At 44.9% G+C, this 16,256-nt stretch overlaps 1 protein-coding gene and 1 long non-coding RNA gene across 6 annotated transcripts; both read left to right on the plus strand.

Moving 5' to 3' along the window:
• Window positions 1-539: 539 nt before the first annotated feature.
• LOC103092950 (uncharacterized) lies at window positions 540-4,769 on the plus strand. 5 transcript variants are annotated; one of them, XR_008914109.1, is made up of 4 exons: window positions 540-640; window positions 2,184-2,280; window positions 3,231-4,176; window positions 4,559-4,769. It is a non-coding gene; the product is annotated as an uncharacterized LOC103092950 (long non-coding RNA). The 5 variants fall into 5 exon arrangements; XR_008914110.1 differs by having other exon boundaries at window positions 3,237-4,176; XR_008914107.1 differs by lacking the exon at window positions 540-640 and having other exon boundaries at window positions 693-2,280.
• A 1,165-nt stretch (window positions 4,770-5,934) lies between these two features.
• Window positions 5,935-12,641, plus strand: ZIC2 (Zic family member 2). Its single transcript, XM_001376721.5, has 3 exons — window positions 5,935-8,765; window positions 10,658-10,821; window positions 11,122-12,641. Exons 1-3 carry the CDS (start codon window positions 7,697-7,699, stop codon window positions 11,485-11,487), a joined length of 1,599 nt encoding a protein of 532 aa, XP_001376758.2. The 5' UTR covers window positions 5,935-7,696; the 3' UTR covers window positions 11,488-12,641.
• Window positions 12,642-16,256: the final 3,615 nt, after the last annotated feature.

Below are 16,256 nucleotides of genomic sequence, written 5' to 3' on the forward strand. Positions count from 1 at the left end.
CCTTTTATTGTGCCCTTAATTGCTTTATGCTGAGTCCCAAATATTTACTTATAGGTTAGAGTAGTTGTAGTGCTCTGAAGTGTATATAAAGGACCCGAAATCCAGTAGAACCAAGTTTCAGATCCAGGTCACATTATCCCTTATCTGCCACAGTGAGGCTGTGGAAGTGGGATCCTTGAATATCAATTTGATTATTCCAATACACAAAATTCTTGGTTCTGGGACAGCCTAGATGTAGTACTTTCATGGAATTCATGAGATCCTCTTTACTTTGCAAAGACAGAGCAAGGTGGAGCAGGAGTAAGGAAATGTGCATTTTAGTTTAATTTCCTAAAGTAATGAGAAACCCTGGGTTCAAGGGCTTGCCCCAATTCTCTTTTAAAAAATGCAAGTCAATTTTTAAAATGAAGCATAGTCACTTATGGCTAAGGGAGATGCTCCACAGATGCTTGGCAACTACACAGGGCTCCCTGACATAGCCTTCGTATCCTGTTCTCATTTTAGGCAGCAAAGATTTACCTCTTTGTCTGCTGGAATAAGGCTATTCTGTTCTCCCCTCACCCTAACCTCAAACACACACAGACACACATTTCATTCTTGAGCAACCAGGATAGAGGATGGGCTCTGCAGGTTGATCAAGGTGTGAATATTCTTGTTGATTTGCAAACTGTCCAGTTTTGTTTTTGTTTTTGTTCTGTTTTGTTTTTTAATCCAAGAAGGGTGTCTTGCTGGTGTCTGAATAGAGGAAATACCTTTTCAAACCTTGGGGAAAATCCTAATTTAAAGAGGGAGGAGTGATTATTCAAGGCTAATATTAACTGTGAGCTGTGTGTAAGACAACCTTCTTAATCAAAGTTTGTGGAGGTCGGTGTGGAAAAAGAAAACAGATATTTACTATCATGATCATGTCGGGGAGAAGGTTGATTTTCTGTCTATTATTTTTGCTTATGTTCTGACAGTCTTGGATTGTATCTCTTCCACAATGATGCTCTTACATCAGCAGCTGACAATAAGACATATTTCCTCTATCTGAAGATGAATTTTTCCTTACTTAAAGGATGGCAGGAGTTGAATGCAATCATTCAGCTATTTTTCTACTTCGAGTTGATTATTGATTTTTTCACTACTAGCTATTGAAAGTTTGTAGAGAACAAGGTACTGATAAACCTTTTAGCCATTAAGATGTATAATTTTTTAGAAATATCATGAAGAGAGATAAACATAACTGGGAAAAATAAGAATATAAAACTGGAAGCAAAGTATTTCCTAATAGATAGTGTTATTAAAATCACATAGTATTTGTAATACATACAAAATGTGCTCCCCTTTTTTATTTCCCTCTAGTTCTTTTTCATTTGGACAGCAGTTGTGCAATTTAAAAAAAACACACACTCAAATTTGCTGTATTGTTACCCCCTGCTCCCACCCTCCTCCCCAGATCTATACTTCAATATTTGAAGAAGCTGTTGAGATAAATCAAATAGTGACACATTGACGGGTTTACTTGTGTAAGCAATATGGTTAACATATGGCATTGTTATTTATGAATGACAGCATAACTTGTATTACAAAGTCTATTGCTATAATGCTGCAGTTTATTGGAAAGCTGCTCTGCTGTCACTAGTATTCAACCTCCCTGTTTGTATTTCACCTAGGACCCCAAAGGAAAATATCGGAATAATGAAACATTCTCATGTAAGCTAATGCCTCCGGCTTTGTTTTTATTGTTTGCTAGAGTAAAAATACTCCCCTAAGGAAATCGGGGACGCAGTGAGACAATAAAGTCCTCCTTCCTTATGTAAGAGCACAATCCCAATTCCACAGTCCCAACAGACAGTGACTAGTGGTCTGCTTGTAATTCTCCCATTCTTTCCTTCTCCAGACAAATGAAGTGATCGCCACATCCCTAAATCGCTGGCGAGCACATTTTTATATAGCAACATTTTTTTTTTAAAGCAGCACAGCTACAGAATAGTAAATGTTAACCTTAGGAAGGAGAAAAGGTAAAGGTCTTTTAGCAAATTTCTCAAACATTGTGGCGGACATCCGCCCACCCTTCCCTCGTTCTTTATTTTTTTTTTAAAGGGCATTTAAAAGTTACTACTTTGGCTGAGATTTTCATTATTTCCCTTTTCTTTTACATTACACTTCTGTTAAACTGACAAAGAACTTTTGTTCCGAAGTGTGTTTTACAGAGGGAGGCTACACCACCACACATGTGGTCTTTCACGGGTCATAGGTCGAACGGCCCAGAAGTGGCTAAGATCGGCAGAATCAAAGGTAACCTGCAACTTAATATCCTGTTGATGATCTTGTTGAATTTATGAGTGTCTGTGATACAGACAACGCTGCAAGTGATTCTGTTAAATCGGTCTGTTCTTTTCAGGTTAAATAGACAGTATCATCTCTCCACCATTCCCAAGTCTTTACCTCTCCCCGCCCCCCACCCCAGCCCCTTTCTTTAAGGGGATAAGAAAAAAAAAGTTCGAAGGGTATAACGTCAGACGCATCTTATCTCCAATTTAAACAGGTCAAGTTTTCTTTCTGTTTTCCCTTCCTTTCAGATATAAATCTACATATATCTATTCTACACAGAAAGTCAATCTAAAATTTTCGCCCAGAAATACACGAGAAACAGAACTTCCATTTAAAGTACATTTGGGGGGGGGACATTTTCTATTTCTTGAGCATCGGTTATCAATGTTCTCCTACCAAACCCCTTCTCCACAACAGATCTCCCCCAGAAATGAAATAACTCAAAAAAAGGAAAACAAAAAGAACAATTCAGCCTACTGCAAACTCTTCAGCTTTCGCCAACCCCACCATCCATCCCCATGCTGAAGGAGCCAGTAACAAGCTCAGTGCGATTTCAAAAGAACAATTTTGGAAAACTTACAAAGAGGGAAATGTTTGCCCAGTTGAGGCAGTTGTTTGTTGTGCTGGAAACGGGTACTTCCAGAAACCTGTTGAAAAACTTATTTCAGTACAACAGTTTACAGCGCAGTTTGGCCGCTTTCTTCAGAAAACAAGCTAAAGTCTATATTTGTAGCAATAGCTCTCAAAGCATTTGCAGTTTTTCTCTCTCAACTCTATTTCTGTCGCTCTCTCTCTCTCTCTCTCTCTCTCTCTCTCTCTCTCTCTCTCTCTCTCTCTCTCTCTCTCTCCCTCTCTCTCCCTCTCTCTCCCTCTCTCTCCCTCCCTCTCTCTCCTTCCCTTCCTTTTTCACCCAGTGACAGGAGTGAAAGAGGTTTTGCTGTTTGTAGAGAAATAAAGCACTTCTTAGAGGGGACGGCAACGTGACTTTGAACTTGGATCAGCTCGTCTGTTTCCTGCAGGGAGAGTAGAACTGGAGCCCTGAAAGAATAGCAAAGAGAGTCCAGCCTGCGGGGTCTCCGACTGGAATTAAGGAATTCCCTACAAACTACCCCAAAGCAGTCTCCTGAAGCCATAGAGCCCGAATTCAGCAGGGTGATCTTAGTATGAGAATGGTAATGAGAAAAAGAAAAATCAAAGAAAAATTAAAGAATAGGAAAAAGGTCGAGGGAAACATAGAAGTAAAGAGAGAAAAGGAAGATATATGGAAGGCAGGAGAGAAAGAGAGAGAGAGAGAGAGAGAGAGAGAGAGAGAGAGAGAGAGAGAGAGAGAGAGAGAGAGAGAGAGAGAGAGAGAGAGAGATAAGGAGAAGAGAAAAGGTCATAATGGATTTGACTATCCAGTGTATAAATAATCGAAGAGAAACAATTCTTACAATCAAAATAGAAGAAAATATTTTCTTTCAGGAATTGTTTGATACCAAAACATTTTCAGTTATTCTCCCTTTATTCTAAAGCCAACATAAACGAGTAAATAATCTTGTGTAATGGTTATGTATCTCAATATTTTGGACGAAGATGAAGTAATAGGGGCAGAATCTGCTCTCTCTCTCTCTCTCTCTCTCTCTCTCTCTCTCTCTCTCTCTCTCTCTCTCTCTCTCTCTCTCTCCTCTTCTTCCTTTTTTTTTTTCCTTTTAGGAGTACGGGACTAGCCGTGGTTTTCCCACTTGCTTAAAATGCTTGGTCGGATAAAAGACAGTGGAAACGTCCCTGAATTCAGGGAGAAGAGCTCAGACTTCCAAGAATCCCGCGGAAACAACTCGGCTTTTGGAGGAGGTGTCATTGCCCTAAAGAACAACTACAGTGAGTGGCAGTTGGGTTGGGGGTTTAAAAGCTGGGACAAGCCAGAAGAGTCGAGCTGGGGTACGCCTAGAAGGTGTCCGGGGAGGACAGCTGGCTTTCTGGGATCTTCTTGAAACCTAGAGAAACAAACAAAAACGGCTTTTGAAGGATAGAGTAAGATGCACCGAAATCCCCAGCTCTAGTTGGTTTTGAGGAAGACTTGTTTGATTTTCTTTTACCTTAAATCAAACTCACAAAAACCTGTAAACAAAATGCCTGGTTTCCGGAAATCAGGCGAAGAAAGCCAGTGACTGTCACGGTGTCTTTAATTCACACCTCAGCAGACCCCCGGATTCGTCTTCCTTCTTTATCTGTTTAATTCTATCATTTTATTGTTGAACAGGAAATTACCAAAACCTCTCAGACGTTTCAAGTGATCCCAAGAGCTGCCAGGTCCTTCTTCTGCTCTGCGAATTTGGGGACTTATGCCATGGACTAAGAAGATAGCTAAGAGAAAAGGCACTCTGGTTTTTCTGCAGTGAAAATGTTTGATTCCACGCAGATAATAATAGTAACTTATTTAAAATTTGAAAATAAAAAAATAAAGCCTTGTATATGTCTTAGTCTCTTTGGTGGGGGCATGATGCTGACTCATATCCAAATTCTGGGGAGAGCGCTAGCTTTAAAACACACGCAACGGTAAAAACCAACACCCCAAACCCTTCTGATTTGGGCATCGTCCCCAAATAGTTATAATACTGTATTTAAACAAATTCAAAATAAGTCCCAAGTAGAGGTCAGAGCCCTGTAAACGTTTACTGTAAGAAGGCTTCGGCTGAAGAAAATAGCAAAAGGGGAGGCTAACTTGTTTGTTGTTTGGGGTCACGGTAAAGGTAGAGGTGGTATTTGTGTGTGTGGTGGGGAAAATAAAAATTTCTCTTTCTTTCTCTTCTTCCTTCGTTCCTTCTCTTCCTACTATACCAGAATCAATTAAAAACACACACGCGTCAAATTGAAGGAGGAGAGGGGACACAAAAAAATCTGAAAAGGAATCACTTCTTGAATTCCATTTCCCCATTCTCCCTCTTCTCCTTTCTTCAAACCCAACCCAGGAGGCTCATAGCACAGACTTCCAGGCTCTAATGCGTTTATTAGAATTCTCCCTCTGTTCACTCGCAATTTCTCAGAATCCTTTTTGCCACAATCGTTTTTAGTTTTGTTAAAAACAAACATAATGACACTAGGGACCAACGTTCCCTTTTTGTGTGTCTGTCTCTGTGGCATCTGTAGCGGTGGTGACCATAGCTGCTGCTGCAGTTGCCAGAAGCCAATGACCTTTTCCAAAAAGTCCAGCATACGAGGGTCTCCTTCCCCTACCTTCCCCGTTCCCAACCCATTCTAAAACTGTTCTGACAAACCTGTAACCCTCAGACCCACTCGCCCTGAACCAAGTGCAGTGTCTCCCTTGTCTTTTGCCTCCGACACCCACCGCCGCCGCCACCCCAGCTCTCTCCAGAGCCTCTTCCAGTGGCAGCGGTGGGCTCTAGCGCTGGGGGCGCAAGGTTCTTGAATATAGCGGCGGTAGCCCCAGCGCTACAGCTGCTTCTGCTGCTTCAGCCTCTTGGACCCAGCTAGGCGAAGGGGTTGGTGGGGGTGGGGAGGGGACAGGGTGGAGAGAAAGAGGGATGGAGGCTAGGAGAGAAGCTATAGGGAGGCGGGAAGGACTTGGGGCCCAGATAGCGGCGATTAGCCGACAGGGAGGTAGTGCTGGCTGAGGGGAGGGGGAGGGGGAGGGGCTGGGGTAGGGGAAAGTGTGGATTGACTGGGCCTCTGTGACCAATGAGCTGGCGCGGCTAGAGTGACCGTGCGGTTGTTAAAGGGGGCGGTGGAAGAGATGCTGCCAGTCCAGACAGAGAGGGGAGGGAGGGAGACTAGAGAAGGGGAGGAGGAGAAGAAAGGGGGTGGGGGAGGGGAAAGAAAAAGGAGAAAGCAAAAAATAAAAAATAAAAACTGGAGGCCATAGCAACACCCCCGCTATAAAGCTGGGGGAGGAGAAAAAGGGAGAGGTGGTGGTGGCAGCTGTAAATAAACCCCAACGCCAGGAGAAAGGGGAAAAGAGATTTCAGCTTTGGATTCCCCACACTTGCTAGCTCCAGAGAGAATACTCCATCCTCATGGGTTGCTGCTGTTGCTGCTGCTACCGCTGCCACCGCTGTTGCTGCTGCTGATCCTCGGCTCCCTGCCTGGGCACAGAGGCAGACAGAAAAACGGGGGGGGGGGGGGCGGGGAGAGAGAGAAAGAGAAAGAGAGAGAGAGAGAGAGAGAGAGAGAGAGAGAGAGAGAGAGAGAGAGAGAGAGCACTTTTTAAAATTGTTGTTATTGTTTTTAATCCTCCTCCCTCTCCCTTTCCCTCCTCCCTCTTTCCCCTCCCCCTTCCCTCCTCTCTCCTCCCACTGCCATCTCCATCACCGTCACCACAACCTCCTCCTCCTCCTCCTCCAACACAACTTAAAGAAAGACAGGAGCGTCTGATTCCTTCATCTGTGGGAATTCGTTGCTGCTGCAAGTTTACTACGTGAGATACAGCCAATGCCAAGCACGAAAGAAGAAGAAGAGGGATAAAAAAAACAAACCCCAAATCCTGAATCATAACAATATCCATAGCCGAGAAGAGAGGAGCGGGGAAAGGGAAAAGAAAATCCCAAAGCCGGCAGCTAGAGGAGCAGGAAGGGGAAAGGATTGCCCCGTCCTCCTCCAGGGCCACCCCACCCCCACCCCCAGTTCCCCACCAAGATCAGGTGGAGAAGAGGAACTAGTAAAGGGGCCAGTGCGGCGGGTTGCGCATCTTCTCCCAGTCAGCTTCTCTGCTTCTGTTGTGCAGTTTGGATTTTCTTAATTTGATTTAATTTTAATGTTTAATTTGGGGGGGGAGTGGTGATTTCTGTGATAGTGACACAGATCTTAGTGGCGGTGTGTGTGTGCGCGCGCGTGTGCGTGTGCTAGGGGGTGTGGGGGGGCTGTGTGTGCAGGAAAAGGCACAGCGCTCGCCCCCCTGCAACCCCCCTCTCATCTCCTCTCCCCCCTCCCTCCCTCCCTCCCTTTCCCTCCCCTGCCCGCCCGCCCCCGCCACAGCTCCTTTAATACACTTTGGTTCTCCGCCTGGCTTTGGACTCTTCTTCTCTTCCTCCTCCTCCTCCTCTTCCTCCTCCTCCTCTCTCCGGCTTTGCTCCACAAACCAAGCAGCTCGAAACAGCAGCTCCGGGCTGCGGGAGCAGCGGTTGCAACGGCGCGGCGGCGGAGGTTAGTGTAGCGGAGCTCGAAGGAACCCGAGACTGCGGAGGCTGAAGCTGAAGCTGCCGCTGCCGCGGCTGCGGCTGCTGCAGCTTGTGAAGCCGCTACAGCCGAGAGCAGCCGGGAGCCGAGAGAAGAGGAGGAGCCGCCCGGGAGTTGCGCGAGCAGCCGGGGCAGACATCAGCGCCTCCTCCGGGGGGAGCAGCCCGAAGCCGAGCAGGAGCGGCAGCAGGATCGGAGCGGGCTGACCATGCTGCTGGACGCGGGGCCGCAGTTCCCGGCCATCGGAGTGGGGAGCTTCGCTCGGCATCACCACCATTCGGCGGCCGCAGCTGCGGCGGCTGCGGAGATGCAGGACCGCGAGCTGAGCCTGGCGGCGGCGCAGAACGGCTTCGTGGACTCGGCCGCCGCGCACATGGGCGCCTTCAAGCTCAACCCTGGGGCCCACGATCTGTCCCCTGGCCAGAGCTCGGCTTTTACCTCGCAAGGGCCGGGGGGCTACCCAGGTTCGGCCGCCGCCGCCGCCGCCGCCGCAGCCCTGGGGCCCCACGCCGCCCATGTAGGCTCTTATTCAGGAGCACCCTTTAACTCCACCCGGGACTTTCTGTTCCGCAGCCGGGGTTTTGGAGATTCAGCTCCGGCCGGTGGGCAGCATGGGCTATTCGGGCCAGGGGCGGGAAGCCTGCATCACCCTCACACGGATGCCCAAAGCCACCTTCTGTTCCCAGGAATCCACGAGCAGCACGGCCCCCACGGCTCTCAGAATGTGCTGAACGGGCAGATGCGGCTGGGGCTGCCGGGAGAGGTGTTCGGTCGTTCAGACCAGTACCGCCAAGTGTCCAGCCCCCGGACTGACCCCTATTCGGCCGCCCAGCTCCACAACCAATACGGCCCAATGAATATGAACATGGGCATGAACATGGCAGCGGCCGCCGCCCACCACCACCATCACCACCACCACCCAGGTGCCTTTTTCCGATACATGAGGCAGCAGTGCATCAAACAGGAGCTCATCTGCAAGTGGATTGACCCCGAACAACTGAGCAATCCCAAGAAGAGTTGCAACAAAACTTTCAGCACCATGCACGAGCTAGTCACCCACGTCTCCGTGGAACATGTCGGGGGCCCTGAACAGAGTAACCACATCTGTTTCTGGGAGGAGTGTCCTCGAGAGGGCAAGCCCTTCAAGGCCAAATACAAACTGGTCAACCACATCCGTGTGCACACCGGAGAGAAGCCGTTTCCTTGCCCCTTTCCCGGCTGCGGGAAAGTTTTCGCTCGCTCGGAAAATCTGAAGATACACAAAAGGACCCACACAGGTAATTGCTGAGTTCGCTGTCTCTAGGGTACTAGGAAAGGGGCCGAAATGTGGGGCTTCTCTTCAGGCTAAAGGGGAAAAGAAAAAAAGTATCTGATTTCATTTGAGAGGGGCCTTGATCCTCGGAAGTTCTAGACTCTGTGTGTGTGTGTGTGTGTGTGTGTGTGTTTGGAAAGAGAAGAGAGGGTTGCTTTGCTGTCTAAATGTTATCTGAAATATCCCGTTAAGAAAATGAATTTTCAGATTTCAAAAATATTCAACCTTTTCACAGTGAGAACAGTTAATTTTTCCAAGACCCTCTAAAAAGATTGGTGTGAATGAATGGCACACACACACACACACACACACACACACAAAGACCCAAACGCCTATTAATTTGGTGAACAGTATAGAACTTGGAAATTATTTTGCCAGTTTGTGTTTTCTATCTCATATGTGTATGTTTCCATGTGCCTTGTTTAAGGGTCGAAAAGTTCCTTTCCGAGACTGCTTCCTATTAAATTTAACTGGTGTGAGTTTGGGTAATAAAACATTTTTCATTTTAAAAGTGTTTTTAAAGTCATACTCGAGGTTATTTGCGAGGGTTTAGAATGAGTTTTGCAACAGTTTGTTAAAGTATGTAATGGGCAACGAAGGATTTGCGATTCCCAAAACTTGAACTAAAAACCTGGTCAGCTAAGAGCAGAGCAGCGCGGCTCCTGGTGGGGGAATAGCGTGAGAAGAGAGAGAGTCGCAAAATAAACACGTCTCCCAGCTTCATATATTATTCATCTATTACCAGGTCCCAGTCAAAATTGTGCCAGACTATTTCATAAAGGAAAGCCAAATATTTTAGCAACTTCCACCATCAATATTTACTCGAAAACCGGACGAGCGGTAGGCCTATTGTTCTCTTCTGTGTTAGGAAGGATACTAGGTGCTAGACAAGCTTTTAACAAGGTTTAAAATTTGAGAAATTTATTTGCATGAAATGCCTGCATTAAAGTCACTGTGTCTGAACGGATGTCTTTAAAAAACAATTTAGGTGCTAATGGAATTTAATGTTAAATGGTTCCCCTTCCAACCAGGGGGATGTTTGAGTTATCACACCTCTAAATTACTCTAAGCATTTGGAATTCAGGCAATAGGGCGTAAAAACCGTATGAAAATTTAACGGAGGTTGGGGTGAGAGGTTGGAAGGCGCTTAGTTTCTATAAGATCTGCACCTTCCTGCAACATCCCCAGATAGTATCTCTTCTCTAAGCTTTAATTTAAAAAAAAAATGGAAAAGGAAAAGGAATAGAGTTGATGGCAGAAATCAGAGTAATTCTTTCTCAGGATGTTGGCTGAAAAATAATGGGGCAGTCACCCATCTGTGCCCTCTTACCAAAACACACACAATAACTCTAAATTTAATCGTCTACTGGCCTCAGATAGAAATAAACTAAGCCCAGCAGTCTGTGTGATTTTCTTAAAAATGCTACAAATATTTTGTCATAATAACAGCTTATCGATGCTAAGACAAACTTATTAGAAGATACAAGTCGATCCTTCACTGTTTAAAAAAATCACCACCACAACAACAACAACCAACGAAACCCTCCACAGCCTGGCTGTGGCTTAATATTCTGGCTTAATATTCATTAAGCTTCCCCCCTCCCCCCCCAGCTCCTCCCAGCAAAAGGACATCAGGATAAAATGAACTTTTTTTTTTTTAATCAAACATAATGGTCATGTTCTTCCTTGAAAAAGGAAAATGCAAAATCTTAAAATGAAACAAGGTCCCTACGGAAGAACACTGTAACAACTCTTGGTTCCTCCGCCCTCCCCTAAATAGGCATCCGCTATGGAGTGGATTACAAGTCCAAGTTATTTGTTTACTATCATCAAGCCTTGCTTGTTTATGCTTTCCAGGAGAGAAGCCGTTCCAGTGTGAATTCGAAGGCTGTGACAGACGCTTTGCCAACAGCAGCGATCGGAAGAAGCACATGCACGTCCATACTTCGGATAAGCCCTATCTTTGTAAGATGTGTGACAAATCTTACACCCATCCCAGCTCCCTGAGGAAGCACATGAAGGTACTTGGGCAGGCTGGGGTATCCTGGGGAGACGATGGTCTCTTTTTCTCTCCTTTCTATTTTGGAACGTAGCCTATGGGTTAGTCTGGGAATGGTATAGTGTTGGTGGAGAAATTCCTGCACTAATTGGAAGGGGGGGGCGGGGTTGCAGCTTCGGCCTAGGCCTCCCTTCTTCTGTGATCGGAGGAACTGTAGAAGCTGGGTCGTTTGAGCAAGACCCTGCTCCCCTGGTTCGGCCTCACAGCAGCTGCACTCACACCTAGTCTCCACTTGTCCTCCCCCCTTCCTTTTGTCTTTCAGGTCCATGAATCCTCCCCACAGGGCTCCGAATCCTCCCCCGCCGCCAGCTCGGGCTACGAGTCCTCTACCCCACCCGGGCTAGTGTCCCCTAGCGCCGAGCCCCAGAGTTCCACTAATCTGTCTCCGGCTGCTGCGGCGGCAGCAGCGGCAGCGGCGGCGGCGGCGGCAGCGGCCGCTGCGGTGTCCGCGGTGCACAGAAGCAGCGGGGCTGGAGGTGGTGGCGGCGGCGGCGGCAGCGGCGGTGGAGGTAGTGGGGGTGCCGGTGGTGCCGGTGGAGGGGGCGGTGGCAGCAGCACTGGCGGGGGCGGTGGGACCGGCGGAGGTCACAGTGGTCTCTCTTCCAACTTCAACGAATGGTACGTCTAAAGGAGGGGCCAATCTCCTTCTCTCAACCCCCCCTCCCCACATACACACACACACACACACACACACACTCACACACACACACAACTACCAGGTTTCCCAGAGTCCAACCAGCCCTCATCCTTCACCCTTCCGAAGAGAAGGGGAAGAGACCAGTTAGTGATAGTGAATGTTTCAATTATTTTTATTCATACCAGCAAAAGGATTAAAAAAGTTAAAAAAACAAAAAATGATCCAATCTTGAAGAGCAAAAACTTCCCTCCTCCCTAAGTCTTTGAAACTCAGAAACAGCAAAGGACACCCAACACAAGAACAATGACAAAAAACCCAATCCATACTCTCTATCTTCCCCTTCCTTGCTCTTCCTCCATTCCCTCCTCCCAGTCTAGTTACTTGTCCTGACAAACTGTGTACATAGTGGACTCCTCCTTCCTTCTCTGAGGTGGTAATGAAGTTTTAATGGATTCTTGGTGTATAGAAGTTTGTCCATTTGTAAAATGACGGTTGAGATTCCTCCCTTCGACCCTTCCTTGCCCAAAGTGATGGACTTTTCTTTTCTTTTTTTATTTTTAGTTCCCTGGTTTATTTTTAAGTAATGTGGGGAAAATGGTTTATTTTGTATTGTGATATTGAATATTGTGTTCCTTTTTATGAGGCAACTTGATTGTAATCTTCATGCAACTATAGACTGGAAGAAAAAACCGTGCCAAAGTCTCCATTCTGTTTTTTCAACACAATTCTATACAGCACACACACTCACACAAACACACACCACCACCAACGCTTGTGAATGTATTTTTCTGTTAGCTGGGTTTACATGTGATGTTTTAGTGCTTTTGCAAGTTCAATTTGTTAGTTCCTGTACGGAAGATTGTGGGGAAAAATAAACGTTGTGCCGTTAGCTTTTTCCGTAATAACACCCTTCCTTCTGTAAATATCCATTACCATATTTATCCATTTGTAATTAAATTATGGTATTAACTTGCTACAGAGGAAACAATATTTATAAAGAATGTTTCTTAACTATAAATATGTACAATTGTGGGCATAAACTGTTTCAGAATTTTTATTTGAAGGTTTAAGTGGTTTCATCATTTCTTGTGATATGTTTTAAGAGTAATGCATACAGAAATATAATAAAATGTGTTGAAACTGGATGAATATACTCTTCTTTTATCAAGGGTTTTCTTTAAACAGGAAAGAGGCGTCTAGGGCACCAAGGAGACGCATCTCAATTGTGTAAGATAGAATTCGTGTGTAGGAAGATATTTGTAAATATATCCAACATTTCTTTAGGGAGATACTTCTTCATTGCCTTCTGTACATACAGTTAGTGGCTGAGAGTGAACTAATATATTTTGGAAACTTCTGGGAGACCCAAAGTCAGAAACCTTCAGAATCTCAATGCATTGTGAGAGCATTTTCAGCTATTTGAATTGAATTTAAAATACAATAAGCCACCCCTCCTTTCTCCTTCTAGAAAAGTGAAATTAGGTCACTTATTTGTAATCTTACAACCAAGCATTAGAACTTTGATTTTTAACTTGGTCAAATGAGTATTTTTTAAGTGTTTGAGTTTATCGATAGTCATTTATTTATTTTTCTTGACTTCTTAAGCAAAGATCTGATTGTATAAACAATTTTCAATATTTTTCAGTTTTGATTAGCATATTTTTTAAAAGATAGAATTAGTACAAGACTTTTAAATTTAATTTAGAAAAATCAGGCTATTAACTGTTATTGTGGGTTGGAGGCACAATCCTCTCAAACAACAACAAAAAAGTCTCCTATACCGAGAAGACGGTATCAAGAAACCTAAATAAAAACAAATTACAGACGAGTAATGGGAATGAGGGGACCTCTTTGTGACATCAATAAGTGGTTAGACTTTTATGGTGAGGATAGGAGCATGTAGAAATAGTTTTTAAAAGCTATCAAAACCATAAGACTTAGCAAAAAGTCAGAAGACAATTAAAAACAGAGAAGGGGAAAGAAATGGGATGAAGGAAACACTTAGAGTCCCAGAATAATCAAGACATCTCTATTTTCTCAAACAATTTGAAAATTTAAGTATTAGGCCAATCCCATTTCCAGTCTTCTGTAGGTAGTAGGAACAGACTGAAGGAACTGGGTTGTGCCTGCTAAAGGGGCAGTAACAAGCAAAGTCTGATTTGCACAGAACCCTTAGAGCTCTGCAGGGGCTAAGCTTCCTTCAAAACTTGTGCAAAGCCATTGGCTTCTTTAAAACTCAGCCAAAGACCCAAGCTATCTGTGGTGATGGTGTTTGCTTCGTCCAGGATCCCAGTCTACACCCCATCCCCTCAGTTATTTTACACTTGATGGCTGAAAACAAAACAAAACAAAACAAGCAAATGTAGGCAGCTGCAACAACTGGCGCTCTTGTTCTCTTGGAACGCTGTAGCTGCTACCTGTTCGGTGGCCAACCGTGGACAAACATATCACAGTTGTGAAGAGGGGAGGAGGAAGGATGGAGTGGGAGGAGAATAAAAAGTCTGAGGGGAGCTTCATCTCCAGGGACAAAGTTTGAGTCCATTTCAAAGCTTGCTCTGCATGTGTGTGAATGTGTGTGTATATAGTGTGTGTATGTATGGTATATATCCCAAACGATGGAATCTCTTCATTCTCAGCTGCCTTGTAGCTGAGAAACCCCAATTCCTAAAGTAATTAGGCCACCATTAAAATCCAATTTATAACCCATAATAATATTAAGTAAAATTATTAAAAATAATTGGCATATGTTACGTAGCCTTAGGAGACTTCGTCAGAAATTACAACTGTGGGGAAGAAAAGTCTCAGGTTTTCACCTCCCCTCCTCCATCCCCTCCCCCCTTCCTCTACTGTTAATAGTGGAGAGAAAGAAGGTGATGCAGTTAAGTGTTAACTATTTCAGATTTGGGATTAAAGGATTAATTTCAGATAATGTTTTTAAATGGTAGAAGTTTTGAAACTGTAGCTCCTTTTTAGTGGAAGAAAGGAACTTCAAGGAGACAACTTTAGTCATCTCATAGGTCTTAAGGACGTTTTCTTCCAGTGAGCCGTTAGCTGTGTTGTTGTTTTTTTAATGGACATAAGAACACAATAACCATTGACTTACTCTATTATTTTCAAGTCTAAACTTAGAAGGAGCAACTGTGTTGAATCCCCTTCTGAACTCAGGAGAGATGGGGCCCAGTGTGGAAGAGGGAAATAAACTGTGTTTATGGAGAGGGGAGGGATTCTGTGGGTGGAGGAAGGATGTGGAAGGAGAATGATGCGGAGAGAAAGGAAGAATTCGACCCTTGCAGTTCATCTAAGGGCCTGTCCCAGATTTAGGTGGGCCAACAGTATGAGGGCTCTAGGAACTGAGGGAGTTCTATGAGACAGGAGCCTTGGGTCTTCTGTACAGACCTTACCTTTTTCCTAAAGCTTCTCAGCACAAAGACTTCCAGTTTCACCTCAGTTTTGCTTTCTGTTCTTAAAGAAAGCAGCACAGAGAATTTAGCGTTTGGTTTTGGACCCATCGACAGGCGATTATCCTTAGTCCCTTCCCCTCTTCCTCTTATGATGAAGAGACTGGTGGGGGTGGGAGTGGGGACTTGTGTTTCTTTTAATATTACTATTTTAAATTCAAGTCTTTTAAAATAACCATACACACAGGAGATGGATCCAAACAGGAATGAATAGATATCGTGGGGAAGGGCATTTAGGGGGAGAACCCATTCTTGCCCTGGCGGAACTGAATTCTTATTTGCCTTTATTTTAGAGCCCCAGATACAGGAAAGTGAAACAGGTCCTCCCCGGCTGCTTAACAAAGCTGCCTTTTCATTCATGGCCTGGGGGGAAAGGGAGATACGGTGGACCGAAGAGTGGCTTTTCCCGCCCCCCCCTCAAGGCTTACTGGCAGTGAACTTGAACTTCAATTTGACTGAACTAGCCCAGAGCCTAACATAAAGCATCCTCTCTGCATTCCTGTGTCTCCAAAACAAAATAAAACTCCCCAAACCTATCTCTCTTGTCTTTACCAGAAAACAGTTGGGGCGCTGCTTGGAATATGCTTTCTTATTAATACTATTACCATTACTAAGGAGAATAAGAAGAAAATGATAACTGAAACCTATTTCGGTTTATCTTCCGGATTAACGATTTTCTCCAAGCCACTGGACTAACATTTATATACCGTCATGCACAAATGATACATGTTTGTATTTTGTGGACGCTGAATGGAGATAAGGAGAAAGGTAGAGGGAAGGAGGGAAGAAGGTGGAAGAGAAAGGAAACGCGTCAGAGGAATTGACTGGTTCTCGGTTTGGAAGCTCAGAAGACCTACTCTATCTCCTATTATTTTCCACCCATCACCTCCCCACCTTTTGTCTACTTTTCTGGCTGCTGTTTTCAGACTTCCCATGTTTTTATTGCCTACAACAAACCAAGGGTAGATTCTGAGCAAGACCAGAAATGCCCCTGGCTATCCTGAGCTCGCTGCCTTTCTCCCGGACTGGATGAGTTGGGAGAAAGAGCCCCATTCTCTTTCTGACAAGCCAGCAGAACTCAGCACTGCCAGAAAGCTGCAGAAAATGCGGAGAGCTTCCGCAATCACGCCTCTTGAGGGCACATACTCCTACTTTTCCACATTGGGAGATCCACGGGAGCGTACAGACACAGAGGCACATGCAAATAAACAGTCACAGTCATGGAAATGGAGTCACGGGAGTGAATTTCACATAAAATCGAAAGTCTCGATATAATTACCCCCAAAACATTAAATATTCGAA

This window comes from Monodelphis domestica, chromosome 8 (genome assembly GCF_027887165.1).
Source record: "Monodelphis domestica isolate mMonDom1 chromosome 8, mMonDom1.pri, whole genome shotgun sequence".
Classification (NCBI taxonomy): domain Eukaryota; kingdom Metazoa; phylum Chordata; class Mammalia; order Didelphimorphia; family Didelphidae; genus Monodelphis; species Monodelphis domestica.